General features: G+C 41.3%; 4 protein-coding genes across 4 annotated transcripts in view; 3 read left to right on the top strand and 1 right to left on the bottom strand.

The window, feature by feature from the left end:
* Positions 1-4,144, top strand: part of rps6ka3b (ribosomal protein S6 kinase A3b) — a 50,199-nt gene extending 46,055 nt beyond the window's left edge. Inside the window, exon 21 of the mRNA XM_087171335.1 lies at positions 622-4,144. Within this exon, the coding sequence (XP_087027461.1) occupies positions 622-744 (123 nt within the window). The 3' untranslated portion in view covers positions 745-4,144. The remainder of the gene's footprint in view (positions 1-621) is intronic.
* Positions 4,145-5,067: 923 nt separating this feature from the next.
* Positions 5,068-10,438, bottom strand: LOC111647283 (uncharacterized). Its single transcript, XM_023396904.2, has 2 exons — positions 10,167-10,438; positions 5,068-8,944 (listed from the first exon to the last, which is right to left on the bottom strand). Exons 1-2 carry the CDS (start codon positions 10,191-10,193, stop codon positions 7,808-7,810), a joined length of 1,164 nt encoding a protein of 387 aa, XP_023252672.1. The 5' UTR covers positions 10,194-10,438; the 3' UTR covers positions 5,068-7,807.
* Positions 10,439-12,822: 2,384 nt separating this feature from the next.
* eif1axb (eukaryotic translation initiation factor 1A X-linked b) lies at positions 12,823-18,964 on the top strand. Its single transcript, XM_023396923.2, has 7 exons — positions 12,823-12,980; positions 13,695-13,778; positions 15,799-15,902; positions 16,104-16,154; positions 16,818-16,899; positions 17,270-17,361; positions 17,517-18,964. Exons 1-7 carry the CDS (start codon positions 12,965-12,967, stop codon positions 17,520-17,522), a joined length of 435 nt encoding a protein of 144 aa, XP_023252691.1. The 5' UTR covers positions 12,823-12,964; the 3' UTR covers positions 17,523-18,964.
* Positions 18,965-21,030: 2,066 nt separating this feature from the next.
* map7d2b (MAP7 domain containing 2b) overlaps positions 21,031-25,072 on the top strand; it is a 25,025-nt gene continuing 20,983 nt past the window's right edge. Inside the window, exons 1-4 of the mRNA XM_023396892.2 lie at positions 21,031-21,178; positions 22,359-22,442; positions 22,672-22,725; positions 24,131-24,291. Of these exons, the coding sequence (XP_023252660.1) occupies positions 21,142-21,178; positions 22,359-22,442; positions 22,672-22,725; positions 24,131-24,291 (336 nt within the window). The 5' untranslated portion in view covers positions 21,031-21,141. The remainder of the gene's footprint in view (positions 21,179-22,358; positions 22,443-22,671; positions 22,726-24,130; positions 24,292-25,072) is intronic.

Genomic DNA, 25,072 nt, shown 5'->3' with positions numbered 1-25,072 from the left:
CACACACACACACACACACACACACACACACACACACACACACACACACACACACACACCAGTCCAGCTCCACAGCGTCATGAATCAGCAGGAAGTTTCTCTGCCGTCACTTCAGCTGTAACAGGAAAAGGTTTCTGATTCACAAACCACAAGAATAAAAGAACGGTGGTTCTAGTCACATGTCCAGGGTTTGATTTTTTTTTTATTCCCTCTCCTGCCCCTGTTGGTTGTCATGGAAACACAGTCATTTAGCATGCTGCTGGGTAAAATGCCAGTTCACCCCAGGCACTAATCTCCGTGCAGATTAAATGTATTTCACAATAAAAGCGTGCAGGAGGATGAAAGCAGCTGATCTGTCGTCTTTGCACCAGACTGAATTCATTCACATGTTTCTGGTCAGTGTCGTGTTCGTCACCAGAGGCTTCGTTAAATGTAGAAGTGAGAAATGTTGGAGAGAATCAATAACGAGATTATTCATGTCATTTTAACATGAAGCACAAAACAACCACATAAATATTGATGTTAATAAGAAACATTTAGTGCAGAATATTGTGCGTCATTATCGGGCACGAACTGAACTGAACTGACTAACGAGGCGCCGACTCTGTCTCCTCCCTGCAGGGCGCCATGGCGGCAACCTACTCCGCCCTCAACAGGAACGTCCCCCCGGTCCTGGAGCCGGTGGGCTGCTCCACTCTGGCCCAGCGGAGGGGGGTGAAGAAGATCACCTCCACTGCTCTGTGACCTTTAACCCCTCCCCCCACTCCCTCCCTCACCTCCTCCCATCAACTCTGACCTCGATCTGACCTCCGCCGGACGTCCCTCCTCCCCTCCCCTCTCCTGTCCACTCCGGTCCGGCGGGACAGACTACTGATGGACCTGGGAACCGCTAACGCCAAATAGGAGCACAGAGACCGCCGCACACCTCCCTCCCCTCCCTGTCCTGCACCTTAACGGACTCTTCTGATTGGATCTCTTCTGCTGTCTTACTGTAGAGTCTCAGTTGTGGCGTCACCGATGGACAGCCGGACTAACGACGACCTGTCGACTCTTCCCGCCGCAGGAGGCCGAGTCCTCCTGCGGCGTTTTTTGCTTTGGACAATCAGCGCGTCAGGAAAATGAAAGTACTGTATTTATTTACTTCAGAACGGCGGGAATCTGAACTTAGGAACACGGTAATCTAATGTATGCATTTAAAGAGCTAGGATCACGGTTATTATAGTGGCGTCGTGATTCTGCGTAGCTGTAGATCCTGCATTTAAACCTCAAGTAGCCTCCGAGATGACGGCGTCTCCAGAAAAGGACGGAGGGCGTGAAGCGGCGCGGGTTAACGTTCACCTCACTGAGCGGAGCAGCCGCCACCAGAAAAAGCTCCAAAAATCAAGACGTAGGAAAAGAGGAAGCGAGAGCTGCAGCGTCCGGTCGAACCTGAAGAAAAGAAACGTCTCACGGGTTTGTTTAGAAAATGAACGTCAGTGCGTCTGAGCTGGAGTCACGCCTCCAGCCTCCAGTGTTTTACCTGTAAGGCCATGAACAAAATCTGATTGGTTTGTCTCATCTGTTAAAGTGTTAATCAGTGACCAGCCCACAAACTCAGAGGAGGAGTCTCCTGATCTTCTATATTTTTTGTTTGTTAACAAATCCCATGAAAATACAGTTTCTTATAGTTTCATCTTTGAAGAAAAGTTCAGTCATTTCCTCAAACAGCTTTTATCAAACCAACAGGAACAAACAGAATCTGCCTTTGAGCTTCACAAGGCGAGTAAACGCTGAGGACGCCCCCTGGTGGCCGAGGAACTGAATGCACTTCTCTAAACTGCCAGGAGGAAAAACAAACAAGAGTCACCTTCCTCTTAAATCTGGCACTTAAAGTGGAGTTTCCCTCCAGCGTTCACACCTGAAATTCATTTATGCAAAAAAAAAAACACTGAGAATCTAAAGTTTCAGGCTGATGAATCAATAAAACAGGCGTTTTTACGGATGAATCTTGCCTTTTAAGAATTTAAATTAAATTTGAAGAAACACTTTGAGGCTTTAGGTGCTATGAAAACGGCTTTAAGTGAAGGACGCGGGTGACGCCTGCACAGGAAGTGTCAGAGAACATGTGGGTGCGTCGTGTATTTCTGTCCTGATGAGGAGTCGCTCTTCGGGTCGGCAGCCACACCAAACAAACAGCGGGATTAAGCCGAGACCTCGTTCCCAAACGAGCTTCCTGCCTCCGCAGCCGGACGACCTTCTGTACGAGCCGCCCGATCATCTCTGTCTGTGCAGCCGACACGGAGCTGAACTGTAAATACAAACACGTCGAGCAACTCAGGTTTCTATGAATCAAGACAATGCATTTTTATATGTGAGAAAAAACAAGGAAAAAGAAGAAGCACAGAGACGTGAGTGAAGGGAGGAGAGCGGGACGCAGAGACACGATCAAACTCCTCATTTCCCGCCGTGTGACCAAACAACAGGAATGTCCACGTTCATCACGTGACACAGAGGATCGTCCGTCTGCTGAACCCTTTAAAAACTCACCTGTGTAGCAGAAAAAAACCATATATATATATTCACATCTACCTGTAACTATGTCTGGAGGCAGCGGCAAGACGTCAGCGAGACAGTTCACCCAAATCACTCAGAGACAGACGACTGGGACGCAGAGGTTTAGTCTCAACATGATTTATCACATTAGTTTAATTCTTCCATTAACAGACATTTAAAACTGTGTGTGGAGTCTGAAGTTGAAAATAAGAACAAAAATATTATATATTTCTGCTTCTAGAAACTCTGACCTCTAATTATGTTGAAACAAAACTGGTGATTTGACAAAAACAATCTGCTAATATTTTCTTTTTGTCTTTCTTCAGCATCATATCTCAAATAGAAAGTTCCTGTGAGATATGTGGGTTTTTTCTTTAAATGCTCAATAATCTTCAGACACAGATTTGTCAAAACTCAGAGAAACCAGCTCAGAGATTCTTCAGCTTTTTGGCTTTAAACCCCAAAAACTTCAGTATTTCCTCCTCAGATCACTGAGTCTCAGGTTGAATCAGTGTGTGTGTGTTTCTCGCTGTTCAAACAGTTTCACAATATGAAGCAACAACAAGAAATATTAACGAATTAAAGAAGGTTTCTCTCAGCATGAGGTCTAACTTACTTGTTGCTGCAGCTTTCGACCACATTGTTTGGCTTTCCTCTCCTTGCTTTAATGCCACAGAACTCATATAATAGTCATATAATAGATGGTGAACAAACACCGTCTCCATGACAGTGACATTTGGTTTCAAGTGACTTTGACCTCGTGTTGAGACGTTTCACACGAAGCTGCCGTTTCCTGAAGATTTGGGTGAACTGGCCCTTTAATTACGACCATGACGACAGGTGACGTGCGACGCTCAGCTGTGGGATGTGATCTGTGTGACCTGACCCTGTCGCACCCCCACAGTGTTCAGGACATCTGTGCTTTGCCTTCTCCAGCTGTCAGTGCTCTCGTTACCTGTGTGTGCCTCTGCTGCAAAAACACCCCCCCCCCCCTCACCTGGGCTTTCCAGGTGGGGGGGGGGGGGGCATGAACTGTGTCGACGAGGAGGGGGACTGAAGACGATCAGCGAGCACTAACAAAAAAAACAAACAACAAAAAAAAAAAGAATCTAACTTCTTCTCCTCTTTCCAGAAATCTGTAACATCTGTAACATCTGTAACATCTGTAATATGAATCCTTCATTATCTTCATGCAGATGATTGAAAAGTGCTTCTTCCTCTTCTTCTGCGCTCGAGTGAGTGTCTGTCAACGTAAAGGGACAAAACTTCTCCGCTCCGACACAAACCTTCGATTTTATTTTATTTTCTATATCAAATGAAATATATAAGTGTTGATCTCTGCCTCGTCTGTCCGTGTACAGCTCTGGGATAAAGGAATGTAAAAGGAATGATTCTTTTTTCTGTAATTATAAACAGGGGAATAGCTTTCTCTCTTCTTCTTCTTCTTCTCTCTTCTTCTTCTTCTCTCTCTCCATCTTCCTCCTCTTCCTCTTTCATCTGATCCTGTCAGAGACGCATTCAGCCCTGCTGCTACGCCAGCTCTCTGTTTTTGTACCTGCAGTGAGAGTTGGACTTTCTATTAAAATGATAAATAAAAAGGATAATCAGTCAACGAGGCAACGACTTTTATTGATCACTGTGTTTATTATTTTTAGTTTTTAGAAACACCTCCAGACTCATTGATCCAGCCCACAGCTGATCTCAAACTCTGATCACATCAATTCACAATGTGATATTAAGTTTCTGCACATTTTACTGTTTTAGGTTTAATTTTAAATGAAACTCAAAACCTGAAATCTCTCATTGACTGAAGTGTTCAGACTCTGTGCCGTGGTCAGCTGTTTCCTGTTTGCTTTAATTATCCTTGCAGTCGTCTGGAGGTCAGCTGTGCTGAATTGAATTGATTGGACATTGTTTAGAAAGACTCACACTGCAGGTCAGGACCAGACCCGGACCAAACCCAGACCCAGACCCAGACCCAGGAACTCTTTGCAGACCTGATTCAGGACGTAAAACCAGCTGTGAAGCTCCCAGTGTTCCCAGAGAACAGTCGTCTCTGTGAATGTGAGATGGACGAAGTCGGGAACCAGCTGCAGAGACGGAGAACCTGCCGTAAGGACGAGCGTCTCAGCAGCAGCCTGAAGACGCGACGCTCAGACGCTTCATGTCCAATCAGACGGAGCCTGAGACGAAGACGGAGACAAACTGTCCGAATCCAGGTGAGCACAGCTGTTAGAGACGAAACCAAGAGGACCGGGAGCCGCAGGAACCACCATCAGTCTCACAAAGATCTTTCCTTTGACTCCAAGAAAGTCCAAACAAGGAGACGACAATCAGCTGATTTATAATGAAATCAATCTTATTTGTCGTCCCACGCATTTAATTTCTATAGAAACAAATGTACAAACAAGAAAAAGAGTCTGGCAATAATAAAAGAGTATAAACTGTAGCTAGAAGACGACTGGTTCATTACTGAGGTTCGACTCCGTCGCTCTAATGAGAAATTAATTAGTGAAAGAAACACACGGATCAAAATCAGTGGCGTTTCCCTTTAATGACATCAGAAAATTAAAAAAAAGAAAACGTGAATAAAGACAAATCAAACTGCTCAAGTAAAAAAGGAAAAACACATGAAACCACCTTTTAACAAAAACACGTAACAAAGATTTGAATGAGAACTTCAGAAACAAAAACACGATAAATGCTGAATAAAAACATGTTGGAGTTTCTCTCAGTCTTTATCCACCAAACAGTTTTTTAGTTTTTTCTTTAGCACCTTTTTACTTGTTTAATCCTCCAAAAGTAAAATATTCACAATTCATTTGTTTCATCACCAACAGAAACTCATCAAGTCTCTGCAGAGTTTAAAATGTAAAGTTAGTTTTTCATTTTTATATTTTTTACTACATCTATTTATTAAAAAAGATACAGGAGTTTTTTTTAATACCAATGATTGAAAAAATAAAAATTGAACTCATAAAACAAGTGAGTAAATTTAATGACGTATATCTGGATGAAACATTTGTGGGTTTTTAAATCCACATTTTGGGCTTAAACCAAGTTTCACATTTTGAATCAAGAGACAAAACCAGGTCCAAACACACGACCTCAGTGGTTCCCAATCTGTGGGTTGGGGCCCTTAAAGGGTCCTAAAATAAATCTGAGGGCTCACACAATAATAATATAAAGACAAAAAAGAAGAAATATATATTTCTGTTTTTAAAATGATGCATATATTTTTACTTTTCTCTCATTTTTGCAGATTTCTCGTGACAAACATTCGGCTCTTCAGACCAAGACAAGGAAGAAATAAACTGTAGAAGATGTAAATGAGACGGTTTGATAAGTTGGAAACAGAATCATTTGTTGTTTCCAGCTTCTCAATGTGAAGAAAGTGAAATAAAAGCAATATGTGAGCTTTAGGCTGTTGCTGCAGACAAGAGGCGTTCACAGACGTCACAAAAAATTGGGCATTTTTCTCCATTTATTTGGCATTTTGTCGACTGGTTAATCAACAATCACTGCAGCCTGAAACAGGTTGATTTTGTTCCTTTTCACTGCAACATAAATTCCTAGTTCTGTTTTTTTTTTTTCTTAAAAACTCAAATTGCGTCGGCCTTTCATGGAAATATGCTAACGGCTAATTATCAGCTGATTTTTAGGAAACGATGATGAAGGTTTTCAGGGAATCAGCTGGAAAATAGTGTCACCATAAAGTAATGTAAATAAGAAGTGACTTTTATAACCATCAGTCCAGAGAGTCGCTGTCAACATGTATCTAATAACATTATATCTGAGAGGAACGACGGCACAAAGATATTCTGACCTGTAACATAAAGTAAAGCGTTCGGTTTAGAGGTCGAGGCTCTTTGGTTAATGTCTGAGAAACATTTCTGTCACTTGAACCTACGGAGCTGCCACACGCTCGTGGCCGATGATTAAGGCGATTGTTTTGGTTCATATAAATGTGTCATAGTGAGAAAAAAACCCAAAATCCTCCAGTTTCCTGAATCTGACTTCAAAATCATTCTGATCAGGTTTTTACACCAGATGTTAAAACAGCTGCAGAAACAAAGAACTTTAAAATTAAATCTTAGTTTGTAAAGTTCATCATTAAATCACTTTGTTAGTATTCTGGTTATGTATGTTGATTTTTTTTTTTGGATTTCATTTTTTTATATACAAATACATGATGGAGACGTATGAATCCAATAACACGTTTATTACTGAAGTCAGAGGTCAAGGTGTTTTCTGAACCACATCATACTGAGATGTTTCTCATTTTTATCTATTTCTTTTTATCTCATCTAATTTAAATGTTGTTTATAATGACAATAATATAATAATGTGTTTTAGGACGAGCCTGATGAAGACCACCAGCTGGTTTAAAGAGACACCTGTGACTATAACGCCGTCCAGTGTAACACCAACACTCAGACCTCAGTGTTAAAGCATATGATTGAGTAAATGTCTGAACAGTGTGTGTGTGTGTGTGTGTGTGTGTGTGTGTGTGTGTAGTGATCAGACTGTGCAGCTGGGTGGAGGTTGTAGTGTGGATTTGGAACTTGCTGCTAAAATGAAGCTGCTGAGTGAAATATTTACACATTGAACTGATGTGATGGTAAAAATGATAAAAAACAAAACAAAATCCTGGTTGTGTAGAAATGCGTCTCCACTGAAACTGAGGCCGTTACCATAACGACGCTGATGGACGCTGCAGGGAGGAGACTCAACCAAGTGGCACAAATTATGGCAAATTTTAGACCGTAAAATCTCACCTCAAATATTCAAATAAACTCCAGATTAAAAATTTTAAAAAAAGGAGGGGGGGGGGGAGACACCTGCAGCCTAATGCAACAGCTCACATGGTCAATTCAGTTTAACGTCCACTTCCACAGCAGAGTCGTGTCACACTCCGAAATAATCTTAATTTCAGTCAAATGGTTTTTAAGGTTCTAATGATGCTTAATACTCCTGATGGTTTTTCACAATAAAAGACCTGACCTGACTCGTACTGCGCTGATGACACGCGTTGACTGAAGGACATTACACTGAATGTATCATGGAAACACGGAGGAGGTTTCTAACACAAGTCTGGACTAAATAAAGGCTCGGTTCTGTCCGACGCTCAGGTGGTCGCACACAGAACCGGTCGTGTTCTTGTTCAGTTCAGACCAGTCCAAGATGCATAACGGCGGGACCTGAGTCTGACTCGGAGGAGGTCACTGAGCTGGAGCGGCCGACAGGAAGAAGCCGGGCTGGACTCTCTGCAGAGTCAGAAGTCGGAGTCGTCCGTGGCGGAGTTATCCACCGGGGCGGAGACTCCGATCGCCGGAAGGCGGCTTTCAGCCAACTCCTGCTTCTTCTTCTTCTTGTCGTGGTTCTTGATGTGCACGCTCAGACCCCTCTCAGTCATTTCGTAGATCTGACACTTGGCGCAGTAGTACGGCGACACCCCGACGTGCCTGAACTGATCGGCGAGGTACGACACGAGCGTCTTGAAGCCTTTGTTACAGACGTCGCAGCGAGGGATGACGCCCGGGTGCTCCTTCTCCAGGTGTTTCTTCAGGCCCCACCTGGACCCTTTGAACCCCGTCGTCTGCGCCTCGGTTTTATCCTCCGTCCCCGCCGGGCAGAGGAGGCAGGTGAAGACGGCGTCCTGGTTGGCGTGGCGGCGTGTGTGCGCGTCCAGTTCGATCTGAGTGCGAACGCTCTGATTGCAGGACGTGCAGAAGAACGTCTTCTTCCCCTCCATGAGGTGCATCTGTTTCAAATGTACGGCCAGACCTGACGCCCTCTTGAAGGTCCTGCCGGGCGGCGGGCACAGCGAGCACACCAGCTGTCGTTTCCCTGAGCCCATCATGTCGCTGTAGTCCTCTCCGAACTCTAACACACTCTTGTTGCTCACAACTTCTTCCTCTTTGACTTCCTCCTCTGACGACATCTTCCTCTTCTGCCTCACCTCGTGTCTCTGCCTCGACGGTCTGGACGGTTTGGACATCACCGGTAACGGAGCTGTGGCGTTTTCTCTGACCACCGGACGTCTAATAACCGGCTTTTTGGGCGGGAGCGATCGATCCACAGACATGGTGAACTGGTAACTCTCTCCTTCCTCCTCAGGATTTGAATATTCAATAACATAAACACTGTCCTCCTCTTCCTCTCCCACGACCACCTCCTCCGCGGGCAGCGGGTACTCCACCTCGTAGAACTCGGCGGTGGCGGCGGCGGCGTCTTTAACCTTCCCGCCGACGTGAGACTGCTCCTCTGCGATGTGGGTGTCATCTATCCTCACCACTGTGATCTGGTCCATCCCGCCTGCACCATCCCAGTTTCCGTTTCCCGCCGTGACCGAGGACGCCGTCGCTTTTCCTGCAGCTCCTCCTCTGACCGCCAGCTGCTCTGAGGACGTCTAACACGAGAAACAGAAATCGTTTTATGATTTCAGGCAGAAGATTTTACAAATGTTATGACACCCTCAAATCAGAGAAGGAACTTCCCAAAAACACAAACCATGGACCCTTTAAAGTCCATGAGGCTGTTGCTTTGTCTCTTTGCATCTTCAGATTAGAACGAGTCCAAACCAGAACGTGCTGTGGTTTAATAAAGCTTGTTAAATTGGACCCGGCTGCTGAGTCCGTAGATCCAGAGGAGAGGTTTACTTATTTACATTTTTATATTTTATTCAAATTTCTTTTTCTTCTTGTTGGATGGCCGTAATTTAATTGACTTCACTGGTCCTAGATTGTTTCCACATCATCTATTTTGACTTATCCGATTGATGATTGATTGAACTGAGTCTCATAAAAGGCTTTAAATGGATCATAAATTAAAACAATTTATTTAAAAAAAGAAGGAATAAAGTTTTTATTGTTTGATTATCACAAAAATACATATTTGTACAAGTCTGGAAAAAAACCTGATTAGGATTATTTCTTTACAGTTTTTTTGTTTTGTTTTTACTTTTGAAGCTGCAGAATCAGTAAAATCTATTTTCCTAGCTACATGCTAATAAAAGTTTATTCCACTTTATTTCATTGTGTTGTATTAAACTCAGTTTCATTTCTCGTACTTGTACAGCTGAGTTTATATTAAGCTTCTTCCCCATGTGAAACACTTATACATGCATCTTTGTTTTGATATGTACTGTATGAATAAAATGTGTTTTATCAACAGTCAAATGATTTGTTCATGATTGTCATGTTTGTTTATTGTGTGTTCAGCTCTGGTTTTCTTGTTGTCCATGTGTAGCTTCTTCAAAACTGTTATTGATACGCATTGTATGCACAAACATATTTGTCCAAATAAAGCTGATTATTATTATTATTAATTACCATATTTCCTGAGGACACAGATGTTGTGATTATGTTCCAGAAAACAGATTTACTGCTGCATCCAGTAGTTTCTCCATTTAGAAAATTATTGTTTACAATGTTATGCAGCGGTTAGTGTATAATACTTATCCTGCAACTAACGAATACTTTTAAAACCCTGATTACAATAGGTTTACAATTCACTAGTTTACAACTAGCTTATGCACTTTCAGCTAGTGCAGAAACAAAGTAGAGAAAAAGTGAAGGAATTCAAGTTTCTTTCTTTCTTTCTTTAAAACAAACGACGGTACAAACACTCACCATGACCCTGCTGCTGAAGTCAGCCATCACAGCCGAACCTCGTTGACCAGATTAGCTGAAAACAAAACAAGGCAGGTAGTGTGCAGAGAGAAGCGACTGGAAGTTCCAGCCGACGAAATCTTTTTCTCTTCGCGCCACTTGGTTATTTAACGGCGAGAGCTGAAATAAAACCAGTAAATGTTCAGGGAGAGACGAAAATCAACGTTTCCTCGGAGCAGCAGGAGAGGAGGCTTCGTTCAGCGGCGGAGCTCCCCCAAAATGTCTATTCTCTCTCCGGGGAAAATAGAACATCAACAGCAGCTCGGAGGGACAGATCGCCCCCTGGTGGCGCGGAGGAATACCGCAACAATTCAAATAACTTTATTTATAGAGCGTCTTTTTAAAAACAAATGTTTAAAAAAAAAAGAAAAAAGAAGCGTTTTGCACTTCAAAGACAGGATTCAAATTTAAATGAACTATTAAAAGGTATAATCCTGCTAATAAATTGAGAAATCTGCTGGTCTTTAGATTTTCTGGTTTATTCTATTCTTGTCTAGTTTATTCTATTCTATAGACCAGATTGTTCTAGTCTGTTTGTTCTAGTCTAGTCTAGTCTGGTCTATGCTATGCTATGCTAGTCTGGTCTATTCTAGTCTAGTCTGGTCTATTCTGACTAGACCATACTGGTCTAGTCTGTTCTAGTCTATTTTAGCCTGTTTGATTCTAGTCTAGTCTATTCTAGTCTAGTGTAGCCTATGCTGTGCTCTGCTAGTCTAGTCTATGCTAGGCTCTGCTGGTCTAGTCTAGCCTATGCTATGCTGGTCCATTCTAGTCTATTCTAGCCTATGCTGTGCTATGCTAGTCTAACCTAACCTAGTCTAGCCTATGCTATGCTGGTCTAGTCTTGTCTATTCTAGTCCAGACTAGAACAGCATAGCATAGGCTAGACTAGAATAGACTAGACTAGACCAGCAGTCTAGCCTATTCTAGCCTATGCTATGCTGCCCTAGACCAGCAGTCTAGCCTAGAATAGACTAGACTAGACTAGACCATTCTAGTCTATTCTAGCCTATGCTATGCTGGTCTAGTCTAGTCTATTCTAGTCTATTCTAGTCTAGTCTACCCTATTCTAGTCTAGCCTATGCTATGCTGGTCTAGTCTAGTTTACTCTAGTCTAGTCTAGTCTATTCTACTCTAGTCTATTCTAGTCTATTCTACTCTACCCTGTTCTAGTCTAGCCTATGCTATGCTCTGCTGGTCTAGACCAGGCTATGCTAGTATGGTCTAGCATAGCCTGGTCTGCGGGCTCTGGAGGTCGGATGTCGCTGCCCCACTTGGTCGGCAGCAGCTCAATCACAGGGAGAGCCGCACGGCAAACTTAAGCTTGCAACGTCCAGTTCCAGATTCACGGGGCCACCACCGCAGCCTTGTGCGTGTGGGCATCTCGGTCGCCGTCCCTAGAGACCGAGACCTTGCGCTCACCCGGCTACCAGAGCCCTCTGCCACCGCTCCCCTGAGGGAGAGCAGCTGTACTGAAGAGAGAGAAAACTACTTCTATTTACAAACTCGGTTTCACCGATTCTGTGACGTCAACGTGACGTCATGAAGTTCAAAGCATCAAGAATAGCCTTTATTACGACTACATGACGTCTTGACGTTCGATTGCCTTTGTAAATTGGAACTATGGTCATGAGCCTTTTTGACGTCACAAAATGTCTGCCATGGCAACAGTTTCCACAAAGGAGACGTGGTAAAAAGCGAGTAAGTGAGTGATTGAGTTATTACGCGAGTTAGTGAAAACTCAGTAATGAAACAGTTAAATATTCAGATCAATCAAATCATTCATATTGAACACTCAATGACTGGAGTGACTGTTTAACCAATAAGTCTTTACAGTTTATCGAATGTAAATATGCTGGAGTATTGTTGTTTAATTAAAAGCTGTTTAATTACAATAAATACCATCAGTTGCTGAGTAACTGTAATAGTACATCATAATTTATTTGTCTCTACATACAACTGTAAAAATCACATCCTGTTGTATAAAAAGAAAATACTCGAACAAAAAAATGTCTTCGTTCAAAACAGCAAAAAGACAAATACACTTCGTTTTCACAGTCATTTAGTTCTGATAAACAAAACTGAAAATGAACCCCATACAGAAATGTAATATATGATATATATGTCCCTATATCATGGTTGTTGCCATATCTTTCACTTATATCATCACATATGTGCATCCTCTGGGTATATGAAAATATTAGTTTAGAATTTATATAATGAAATTTGTAAACGAAATAATGGTATTACATGTTGTGACTATATGTTAATGATACATATTTAATTTATATATACTTATTTATATATTGTTTATTTAAACGGCAAAAATTCTTTATACTTATATGTGTCTATCTCATTAATTTTAAACATGTCCATCTTCCCACTCTGGGAAAATGGTCTCAGAACGTACGTTTCTTTTAATTTTTCCTCCATTTTGTTTCTTTCATTGATACAAAAGTCTTGTTAGTCCAGTTGGCCGCGGTAAAACAATGTAATACTGCTCGTCAACCGGCATAAAACAAATAATTGTTATCCATATAATCTAGATGGCTTTTGTGTTTGTTAACAATGACGTATTACAATAAAGCAACGCATTTTGAATGCCTTGTTATGCGCCTGCGCAGACCGGTGGAAAGAATTAGCGGTGGTTAGCTAGCTCAGTTCACATCTCCGCTTTCGCTGACTACTATAAACAGTTATTGTTTAACAGCCTGTCGTTTCTACCGAGAGGGGTTAACGTGACCGAGGAGTGAAAGAATATGCCCAAAAATAAAGGTAAGAGACGCGGGAAGGTGTTAACGTGTGTGTGTGTTTCGGTGTTTTTATAATTGTGTCGAGCCCGCCGCGGAGACACACGCAGTGAAAACGTGACACCGAGCGGCTAACGCTAGTTAGCACCACGGTTAGAGTCGGTTACAGAGCCGTTAACGGTGTCTGCGTTTACCTTGCCACTAAACTTGAATTAACGTGAGGGAGTTAGTGTTGGTTAGATAAAGTTGCTTAATACTTTGTGCCCGCTTTCTAGTGTAATTCCGCTGCTAGCTGCCATAGCTAACTGGCTAGCTACTAGTTAAACCCCACCCCGGTCTGGCCTGTGACAGCTTTATTTCACCCGATGTAACCCCTGATAACATTTGATAACTTTTTACTGGCTTATTGAATCAACTTGGAGATTTAATTTGAGCGTCCAAGTAGTGTGACGTATGTGGTATGTCGCATAAATTAGCAAGGTAGCGTCAAGCGTTAGCCACGGTTTCCTATCTTCTGTAGTCCCCAAGTTAAACAGAGATGATCTGACTCAGTTATTTATTTAAAAATGCTAGTATCCGTTACTAACCGACTGTGTGAAGGGGAATTCGGTCAGCTAGAAATTAAGATGGCTACAAGTGGAGTAACGGATTCTATTCACTGACCTTTAACCCAGTGAGTAGATTCAAACAATGAATGAATGGAGGGCTGTAATTTTTGTCTCCTTGTCTCTGTTTACAGGTAAAGGAGGAAAGAATAGGCGACGTGGAAAGAACGAGAATGAGTCCGAGAAGAGAGAGCTGGTGTTCAAAGAGGATGGACAGGGTGAGTACTGGATCTGATCCTGGGTGAGAGGAGCCAGCTGTTAGACCAGAAACTGAACTAATGAATCACCACTTCCTGGCTTTATGGTATTAAAAACAAATTGAGAAAGAAGAAAAACTTTTTAAAGCCAATTCAGGAAGTTAATGCAAATACATATGTTAACCTGTTTGCATTTGGGGTGGCTGTAGTAACTGTCATTGTTTACCCTAAAAGATAATTGACGAATGATGTTTGAAAAGCCCAGGGGGTCATTTCAGAATAACAATACCTTCAGAACAACGGTTACCACTGCACTGAAGTTATCTCTAAAATCCCCCAAGACATTTTAGCCATCTGTGCAAAACTAGGGCTATACCTTATGGTATTCCTGTAGATCGACATAAGCATGGACTGTAATTTACAGTGGTGAAAGGCTGTAACCAACAGATAATTCATAGGCATCAAGTTTGGTAATTCATTAATAAGTAATAATTTACTTAACACAAAAGAAGCCCCAAAAAAAATAAATTGCTCCAGCTTCTCAAAAGTGAATATGTTCTTTTTAGTCTTCTATGATGTTAAACAGTATCTTTGAGGTTTTGGACTGTTGGTCGCACAAAACAAGCAATTTGAGGATGTGTGAAATTGTGAGGCAGACTTAGCAATTAATTTGTTGATACTAGTCAATAGTGAAATTATCAGTTATTAGCATCTCTGCATCTGAATGTTTGGCATTTTTCCTTGAGAGCCTCAGAAAAGGAGAATCTGTTATGAGACATAAAACATGAGACAAACATCCAGTACAAAGAAGTAAAAACAGACTATATGAACGACATACAGCTCCTGTTTGATAAAGTCTTCTTTGACATCCGGTGAAATTGTTACCGAGCGCCTCAGTAGATGGTAGCATCAGCCTGCAGTCCGAAGTGCTCAGCGCTTCGACTGCAGTGATCAGTGCTGCCAAAATCCCTGTTAGTGTGGAAGTGAGCCCAGCGTGTGGAGGAGGCTTTGCTCGTGAAGGCTACACTGACTTAATGCTCTCAGTCATGTTAAGAGCAGAGCACAGAACCTTTGCAGAATATTTATATGCTACATTTTCTGTAAATATTTGGAAAATCATCTGTTTAAGTGTCTAGTTCATGTTCATCAGACTGGACTGAATTATATTGTGTAAAAAATAATTTCTTCAGAGGCATTTTTAGTCTTTATATCACAGTAATAGAAATGATGGAGAGAGATGCAACAAACCGGAGATGTTGCTGTTCATGGTCGACATCTTAAATCACTCAACCTCAACGTACTCAGGTTTTGTTTGTCATTGTTTGGACAACAGAATTTTTAACTATAATCACAATATATTAAAAAAAAACCCAATATGATTAAGAAAGATGGTGCCTCACTCCTAATCTTATTTTAGTGTAGACTTTTTTAGGGAGCAGCAAACATGTCGTGAATAAAAATATCTATTCTAATATGTTTGTACTTGTTTTGACCCCAGACACTCCTCCTCTTTCTGTACTGCTCTTTTTTTGTGAAGAACTTTCCTATTCAGAACCCAGTAACACTGAGGCCGTCTGTTCCCTCTCCTCAGCTCCTTTTGACTGCACTTTGCTCTATTATCATAAATTACATGTCCTTTGTTGCACTACACGATGGTTGAAACACTGACTTGGCTCATTACACACATGACCTTGCTTATTTTTCCTCTAGAGCTTAATATATGTATAATATTATATTTCATAAAAATGCAATCATTTCTTCTGATGCTAGCAGATGTGCTCTTTATTTCAGCTGTGAGGTATTTAGACCATCAAACCCTGCGGGAAACTCTAGTCAATATGTATTTTATTTTGTAAAGCACCTGCACATGTTTTTTTTTTTACCTTCCTTTATTATTGGTAGAACTGAAACATATGCTACTGAAAATGGCTCAGTATCATGTCCAACTCTTGGATGTTAAACTCATTTGGCTGAGCGACTCAAAGATGGTGTCCCTGTATCACCGTGAATTAACCGTCCCCTGCTCTCCTGCGCTTTCCAGAATACGCTCAGGTGATTAAAATGTTGGGGAACGGACGTCTGGAGGCCATGTGCTTTGATGGCACCAAACGGCTTTGCCACATCAGAGGAAAACTCCGGAAAAAGGTAGGAATGTCCCAACTGTCCTCTCGCACCTTTTTTCCCACCAGCGCCACACACACACAGGAAACCCCCTGATGTAATGCTGAATCAGCGTGGGCTCAATGGGCAGTCAGCCACCGTTAATGTGGCAGCATGGACTCAATTGACTGTGTGTGTGTGTTGCTGTATGACACGGGGTGTAATCTGTGTTTTGTTCTCCTCCAGGTTTGGATTAACACGTCAGACATCATCCTGGTGGGACTGAGAGATTACCAGGTGTGTTGGTCGCTCACACATGACACAGATCAGACTGTTGACACTGTATTGACTGTCACTGTGACGACGGGCCACATGTCCTGTTGCTGTCTTCACTTCACTCTCTTCACAAAGCTGCAAACGATTCTTATAAAAATGATTGATTTTTAGCAAAAACTGTCAGAAACTGTCTGATTCCAGATTTATGTAAATACATTTGGCCCTTAGATGAATATTTTTTAATCAATTAATTTGCTGCCACTCATCTAGCTCATGTTTAATGATTAATTAATGATATTATTTGCTCCTTCTAAGCTCTTACGTACAAGGACACATGCTTAGATCAGCAGAAAAAGCTCTTGTCACATTTCCTAAATCTAGATTTGCCATCACGAGTAATGGAGCATTTCCTGTCATGGCATTTAAACTGTGGAAGGATCGACCATTCACTCTCCACAGCTACTTCTGTATTTTCTTTTAAATCTCAGCTAGAAACACTCCTTTTTAAAACGGGGCTTCACTGATTTTCATCATTTCATACCTCCTGGAGAATTTCAATGCATGTATTTGTATTTATGTTCAGTCGACCCAGCGTGTTGAAAGATTTGTTAGTATTACGATCTATAAAACATGTCGGCCTGAACAATGCGGTGCCTCCGACTCATACAACAACATGTGTTTCAGGATAACAAAGCTGACGTCATCCTCAAGTACAACGCAGACGAGGCTCGCAGTTTGAAAGCCTACGGAGAGCTGCCAGAGCACGGTGAGTAGGAGGACGCGTCACACGAACACACAACCAGGAATTTATTTATAGTCTGGTTTGCACTGAGGTAAACTCTGTCTGAGCGTCTTCAGTCCACATCATTCCTCTGTCGCTCGTTGTTTATCAGGATCACGTTGTTGTAGTTGTGGAATCAGTGAAGTAATACATGCAGTTGCCGACTTTAAACAGCAGAGGTCCTCATTTCCCTGATCTTGATTACAACCTCTTCTAACATGCAGCATTTTGCATTCATGTCATTTTCAGTTGTCAGTCCATCACAATATAGTAGAAACATTATGGTTTTCTGATTCATGAACATGTAGTTTAGTGTTTCCTCTTCAACATCTTTCTCTGTCTTCTCTTCTCACAGCCAAAATCAATGAGACAGACACCTTCGGGCCCGGAGACGATGATGAGATCCAGTTTGATGACATTGGCGATGATGATGAGGACATTGATGATGTAAGTCCCTTTTTAATTTAACGATTGACCTTCTCTATCTTTTTCTTATCTCTCCACTTATTTTCTTGTGTTTAGTCTAAAATGTGAGAGTACAAATTCACCACAGCCCAAGAATACAAGTTGAAATAATTGAGTTTTCTCTCTTTTCTTTCCAGATCTAAAGACCTGCTACTAGAGGGGGAAGGTGGGATTTTACTAGAGATGCTCCGATTGGGATATTTTGAGCCGTCACAACGCACCAATAATAATTATTTTTATTAAGATCAGCCTATGCCAATCCAATACAGTTTATTACATTACAGTATGTTTCAATTTATTCCATTTGTTTACCATCAGTCTTTGTTGTTTGGAGAACTTTAAGTGCATTTCACATAGGGGTAAGAAAAAGAAAAAAGACTTTAGTACTTTGAGTTTATTGTTAGGATGAATGAAAGAGATGCTGCCTCAGTACGACTGTCTCAGTTATCACTCGTAGCAACTGGAGGGCGAAGCAGCAGGCTGCCTGGTGACTGATGATGACGCAGACAGTTTCCCCTTTCTGCCTTCATGCAGTTGTATTGGAGAATCAGAGTAGGCTGATCACCAGCATCATATTTGGGTGAATATCTGGAGCATTACTAGATTTTTTACCTTTTTGCTTCTAACATCAACAAAATGGCGAATCTGCCATCTCACTCACGGAGTTCTTCTTCTGTTATTTTTTCCTGGTATAGTCCAAACACTCACTGTTTTGTAGAGGCTCGTTCCGATACCATGACTGCAAAATATCTCGCACCAAATGCGTCATCTTTTAAAAATGTATTTATATTGATTTCACACTATGTGGAATTTAGCAACAAGTACAGAATCTCTGGATTCGCCAATAAAAAGATAAACCATTTTGTGTTTTTTTTTCCTTTGGCAGTCTGTATCATTGTAGCTGTAGCCTGTAAGACAGTTTATAAAGTTGAAGACAGTTTGAAAGCTGTTTATTAATGATAGAAGAAAGATAATAACACTGAGTATGGCTCTGAATCTTTAAGGTTTGTCATTTTGTCAACTTCATATCTCTGACGACGCATTACAGTAAAATTGAATTGAACCGCGGCCGAATGAAGACGATTCCCTTCCCCTGAAATCAAAAGGAAAATCAAATGTATTTTTCTGTTGTTGCCCTTATTTGTGTTTCTGTCTTTTTCTTTTTTCTTTTTGTGTTTCCATGTTCTGTTTTGAACTCTTCGCTGCTCGCTCTGTGGCTTCAACACACAGTGAAGCTCGGCCCCGGCCGCCCGCTCCGTCTCACGTCAGACCAGCGGTTCCCAAACTTCTCCACCACAGATCCACACCAGTAAAACCTCACAGCAGAGCCATCTGTCTTACTTATTCTCTGAACCTCTAGAATATCAAATAACTGATATATATTCAATACGTTATATCTATTTTCCTTCTTCCCTCCTCTGGAAACGTCCCCATGTTCCCTGAGGAGGGGCCAGCACCTCAGTTTGGGAACCACTGCTCTAGACCACATGGGGCCTGTTGCTGTTGTTGCTGTAACTCTGAATTAATAAAAAAAAATGTACTATGATGTTTGAAGGCTGGGTTTCCAATAAAGATCTTAACTCCACTGACCTGGAAAAGTGGTTCTTAGGCGCCTAACGCACTTCCTGTGCGGGTCTGACGGTGGCAAGATTGAACTAAAACAGAAGGAGCTCTGGGGTTAGCCGGACTCATGCCCTTCACAGCGCCGGCTGAGAACATCCAGGGCCACTGGGTGTTGACGGGCCACGACGACAAACCTGTCCTGATGCTGCTTTCGTCATTAGAGAGGAGATAAAACAGCAGGAGTAAGCCCTGCTGATGTGGGCCTCAGCTCGGTACCTGAGCCCGACCCCTGACTCACCTGGTGCTTGACATTTGCTTATACTGTTACTTGTTCTGTTTTTTTAACTAAATCATATCTAGTTTTCTCTCCCAAAATATGCAAATTTTCTGGATTCTCCCCACAAGTCGAACGTTACTGACAAGTTCTGAGGTCGATGCTCAAGAAGGGAAATCCTTTAAAAGTGATCTCTTTCTGATTTAACTTATACTTACTAATATTGATTTAGCCATATTTGAAGATCAAAGTGTCTTAATATTGCATGCCAATTATTTTTTTCAGTGTCAGTTTTTTAAAATGCAATGTCAGTAGTATTTTCTGCTTATTGATCTTTTGATTTATGACCCTATCAATTTGGCAATAGATGAAAAGTATGATCCAGACCTGCAGCGGCTTGTCTGTATTTATCTAATGAAAACTGCAAGTAAAGGGTCCAGGATTATGCTTTCTGGACCCTCCTAGTAATTCAGATGTTACGGACTCAGTTAAGTTTTTATAGTAATGCTATTGGTCTTATTTAAATATATACATTTTTAAGATTAAATCAGAAACTGTATGAGGTCATGATTCATTATAGTTTATCTCCAGTACAGTATTTATTGTAGTTATTTATATATCTGTCATCTGACATGACTCAGTGAACCTGCATGTGTGTGTGTGAGCTGACTGCAAACAGCACTGACCCATATTGCATGTCAACAGCAGCCAGCCTCAGTTTGCCGTAACAATGACGTAACACCGCTGCTGGGGCTCGCTTGTGCCTGGCACGTGAGCTCTGACACGAGCCAGAGAGCCACGTGAGGGAGAGAGAGAGAGCATCCACAATGGTGATAATAATAATTGATAATAAAACAGTGAGTATAAATAAATAAGTATAAATAGCTGTTTGAGTTGCACTGGTGGAATGTAAATACCTTTAGTCAAATACTGTATTTAAATTTGAGGTACTTGAACTGTAATTGACTCACTTTGTACTTATACTCTACTGCATAAAATACACCCCATACATAGAAGTACAGTGGAAACGAATAAGTCGATTGACATCAAATTAATTGATAATCGATTACGTCATTTTTCATGAAAACATTAAAAAGTTCCAGCTTTTCAAATTGCGGTTTTTCCTTTTAATATTTTTTTAAATAAATTTTTAACTGTGCAGTTTGCATGTCTCTGCTTTGAGTAGCCTGCCTACTTTTAATTTTTAACACTATAAATTTCAGATCATAAACCTAATTATATACTTTACTTCAATGAAAAACTGAGTGTTTTACCGTGTAATATTTGCACTTTAGGTTAAATAAAGGATCTCAAAACTCCCTAGAAGAGTTCAAATGTAATTTTTTGTAGGTTTTATTCCTCCGCCAAGCTGTATAGTTCTTTGGCAGCGGTATACCTGGTTGCTAGGCAACGCATAACGGCGTGAGTGGTGATTTTCTGCGCATTAATATTTAAATTAGCCAAATGTGAGGCGGTTGCAGATTTTGTATTTGTTAAAAAGCAACGAAAAAAAAATAAAAATAGACTTACGCACGACGAAAGATTAATTTAATTCAATCCTCCATAAGTGTATTTTTCTTTTTAAAATACAATATTTCAATTTTTTTATGATATATTCAACAGTATTTAAATTTTTTGAGGTAGGACCAACCGTTAATTCTCTTTCAAAATTCAAAAAAAAACGGCTACGATATTGGGAGTGATGGAGGTTTAACTGACAACAACGAAGATAAAAACGATGAAAGCTATGCGCTATAGGCTCTCCCTCCCTCCCTCCGTCTCTCTACCATAAGCTCCCAGTATTTCTCCTTTCCACCCGTCTTTTCCTGAGTCATTGTGCTGCACAGCACCGCCGGTCTCCCGAGGGGGGTTTTAACGGTTTTGTGGCGCCTGTCAGGTCGCGGGAAAAAGAAACGACCGTTAAGATGACTGAAGTGGCCGCGAGCCGCCCCGACATGACAGGTGAGGAAAAATGCAGTTATTCCCAATAAATTGAACGGGGTTTTCAATTTAGTTGCACACAGATGCTAACACTAAATCTGTAAGGAAATGGGACTGAGTTACTGCTCCTGAAATACAATGAATTTCCCCTTAAAGACCCTGTTAGATGTCTCAGGTTAATGCTGTGCTTTGTATTTGATGTGTTATGTTTTTAAGGATGATGTCAGCATAATTGATTAAGGTAGGGTTTCATTCATGGAGATTGTTGGGTGTATGGGGATCATTGGTTTTTAAATATTGGCATAAATGTTTTTTTTTAATGTAGGAAAATTTACATATATGAATCTGCAACACATACAAGAATATAAAATATATTGCTGCATTTTATATATAGTCTGAATAATACAAAAATACGTGATGTCTTTCATGGCATTTATAATATACAGTATATTCTAAACAAAAATGTGTTGGCATGTATTTCAAAATATATGTATTTTTCCTTATAGATGCTCTTTTTTTAATACCCTGCATTAAATATTCTCATTCACACATTCCCCTACATCCCTGCTCACTGACTGACAGGCTGACTGCTGCTGCATGTTCCTCTACTGATGCAGCATCTTATAATCAGCATGATGGTCGTACATGTCATGTACCTCAGCTGAAAGGAGGAAGTCAAATCCTTAAAAACATGTGATTCAGCTGGTTTATGTCTTTTTTGTTTCTTGCCTGTGATGTAATTTTGACTGAAGATGAAGCTAAGCAGAACCCATGGGACACTTCAGGACTTAGCTCAGATTTGCATATATTTGCACATCTACTGGCTGTATGTGTGTGTGTGTGTGTGTGTGATGATGAGCTTTTTTTAGATTTCTCTGGTGTTGGCGTGAAGTCGTCGCAGTTGGTCGATAGATTTTCTCGGGCTGCTTTTATGTCAGATTGACAGATTGAGAAATAAAAACATTGCAGGAGAAGGGCTGAGGGTTATGCTCAGGGGTCCTACACTGACACCTGACCCTAAATGTGACATGATGACTGACAGGAGATTTATTGCATTTGGACGCCATGACAAGTGTGTGTGTGATTGACGAGATGCAGGAGTCACGTTCATCACTCTCCAGCTTTATCTTTTTAGCTGAATTTGCCTCTCAGTGGGACGTTGCATGAATCTTGTCTGACTCTTCTCTCCAAAAAAACGCAGCGCTGGCCCCCCCTCCTGCGCCGCTGCACACTAGTAGGAATGCGTCACCTGCCCGATCGCCATCCAATCACAACAGCCCTCCAGGTAAACTTCTAATCAGGTTGCATTCTTTGATTTTCTGACATTAGCTTCACAATCCAGATCAGAACAAAAACAAAATAAGACGAAATGCAGATGAATAAAATCACCCAGCTGCAAGTACAAGCAGTGTTTGAATTACACTCTTAGTTTTTAGTTGTTTCTGTGTTTTTATATTTTACATTCGGAGTGATAAATGAACTAATCGCTTAATCCTTCCTTCACCTGTCTGAAGGCTCCCGGCGGCACTTAGCAAAAGAGCGACGGGAGGACAGAGAGAAGACACAAGGTTTGAGTAGCTCTACAGCTGGTGGGGCTCGATGGGGTCCGTCCTGCTCGTCTGTCCCTGGCTCACACACAAACACAGCGTGGACGAGCTGCTGCTGAAATATAGTGGGAAATACAAATGGATTAATATTTACCTCAGGAAAAAGAGTTATTTTAGTATATGATCTTACTCAAAGTAAAAACACTCATTGTGAAGAAGGCGAGTTGGAATATTGACAATAATAATGATTGTTTTTATTATGGATTAATCTGTTGGTTATGTTCTGGTTGTGTTTGTGAGACACAGAGAACAGGTTCGTAGTGGAGAAGAGTTTGTTTATTGTGAGTTCTCTGGGCGTTTGGTTCTGGGTTTGGACCGGTTCAGGCGGAGAGAGGTTCAGGCAGCATCACAGGTGACTGGACCAGGAGCGATGGTTGAGACTGAGCAGGCTGTGTACAGGATGTTGAGCTGGTGTTTGCAGGTGAACCGGTGACCTGGGTGAGGCAGGATACAGGACAGGACAAGGGTCGTCTGAAGCCACATGGGTAAACGGATGCACCGGCGTGTAGTGGCGTGTAGAGCCGGTCTTTATATCCTGCAGAGTCAGGAACACATGTGCAGGTGGAATGGCAGGAAGTAGCCAAAAGGCCACGCCCAGAAAACCCACACACACAAACACAGAGGGAAACAAACAAGAAACACAAGGGAAACAAAGGAAGCTGGTGACAGTTCTCAAATAATCAATAAGATGTCCGGTCTATTAAAGGTCAGAAAACGGTTTAAAAAAATGCCGATCGGAATTTCCTAAATCCCAAGATGACGTCTTCAAATGTCATGTTTTATTGGACCAACAGTCCAAAACACAAAGATATTCAGTTCAACATCATAGAAGACTGAAGAAACCAGCAGATATTCACAGTTCAGGAGCTGAAACCTCTGAATGTTGTTTGTTAGATTATCAAAAATAATCAGTTAGTCACTGAAGTGTCTCTGGGCAGAATTGATTTAAATAAAAAAAAGGAAAGAACAAAAGACAGAAAAAGGTCAAAAACAAAAACAGGAGAGAGGAAAAGAGAGAAATTTCTCTTGGTAATCTCTAAAGCTGATTGTGTCGTTGAGCTGTTTTGCAGCCGAGTGCAAAGATGACATTTTGGAGATACAAGGCTTTTACATTCAGAGCCGCAGCTATAATTGAGGACTCCAAGGTCATTTGGGGGTTTAAAGGAAGGATCCACAATTTTTCATGTCTGTCTTGAAACAAAAGCTCGAAGCCCATTACGACCCTGAAGCAGTCGTTACCTCCTGGGACCATCTCCTCTTCTGACCATTAAAAGACGTTACCTCCTCAAAACACAACCTCCCAAAGTCCTCCCCTCGTGTGCATCACTGTGTGTGTGTGTGTGTGTGTGTGTGTGTGCGTGCGCAGAGCTGTCGGACGTGCTGCGGGATAAGCAGCTTCGGGCGCAGCAGCAGCTGGAGCGCTCCGCTAAGGAGCGAGGGAGGAAGATGGAGGAGCAGAGGAGGAAGGAGCAGCAGCGCAGGGCGGCGGCCGAAGAGAAGAGGCGGCAGAAGCAAGAGGCAGAAAAGGTCAGAGGTCACAGCACACTAATGATGCTTTCACTGCTCATTAGAAGAGGTGGGAGAACAGAAAGACATTTTGTTGTTGGGGTCGTGACATGACATCCACCTTAACACCTTGTCAGAAGTTTGTAAACTACGGACGTGGATCCTTGTATCTTCGCTGTATTAAAGGTTCATTTGTAGATCGGTTTATTGACATTAACAGTTACATTAACTTATCCAAGTTAAAATGTATAAAATTAACAAAATTATGATTTAAATCAGGCACGAAGAAAGAAGTCAACAAAGATCTGACCAAGTATTAATACTGAATCCTGTTTGTCAAAGTTTCCACATCCAGTCCAAAGATCTTGTTAACATTTTACTTGATGAAGTCAAATTAATTGTGTTAGAGTGAATATACAGTGTATATATATATATATATACACTCACATTATTCTGATCTGTTTTTAGCGTCCAGCATGAATTATCTGCTGCGATTGTGCAACAGCCCCGTTGCACACTTATATATATATAAGTATGTAGATATGTATGTGGCAGACAGCTGGTCGGAGCATGATGTGAATGTTTTTGTCCAGTCGGATCTCAGGTGATATGGTTAAAAATAATATCACAATATTAAATAACACACAATAATATTAATGTTTTATTATATTTATATGTGTCCCACAACAATAAACTATTACAAATTGACATAACATTATTCAAATAGACGATCTGTGCAATGAACCAGTAAATCAGCAACGTCAACTACTTATTCAGTCAATTTTCAAAAGACCATTTGTTT

Source organism: Seriola lalandi, unplaced genomic scaffold, assembly GCF_002814215.2.
Source record: "Seriola lalandi dorsalis isolate HSWRI2012SDOR001 ecotype SW California unplaced genomic scaffold, Sedor1 jcf7180002054984, whole genome shotgun sequence".
Lineage (NCBI taxonomy): Eukaryota > Metazoa > Chordata > Actinopteri > Carangiformes > Carangidae > Seriola > Seriola lalandi.
Note: the sequence above shows the minus strand (reverse complement) of the source record. Positions and strands in the feature narration are given on the sequence as shown.

Excerpts from the sequence above, each read along its gene's own strand:
- LOC111647283 (XM_023396904.2), bottom strand. The coding sequence starts at position 10,193 with ATGGCTGACTTCAGCAGCAGGGTCATG. Across the intron at positions 8,945-10,166 it reads ACTTCAGCAGCAGGGTCATG|ACGTCCTCAGAGCAGCTGGC; the intron begins GTGAGTGTTTGT and ends TTCTCGTGTTAG.
- eif1axb (XM_023396923.2), top strand. Across the intron at positions 16,155-16,817 it reads TGGGACTGAGAGATTACCAG|GATAACAAAGCTGACGTCAT; the intron begins GTGTGTTGGTCG and ends CATGTGTTTCAG. Across the intron at positions 16,900-17,269 it reads CGGAGAGCTGCCAGAGCACG|CCAAAATCAATGAGACAGAC; the intron begins GTGAGTAGGAGG and ends CTCTTCTCACAG.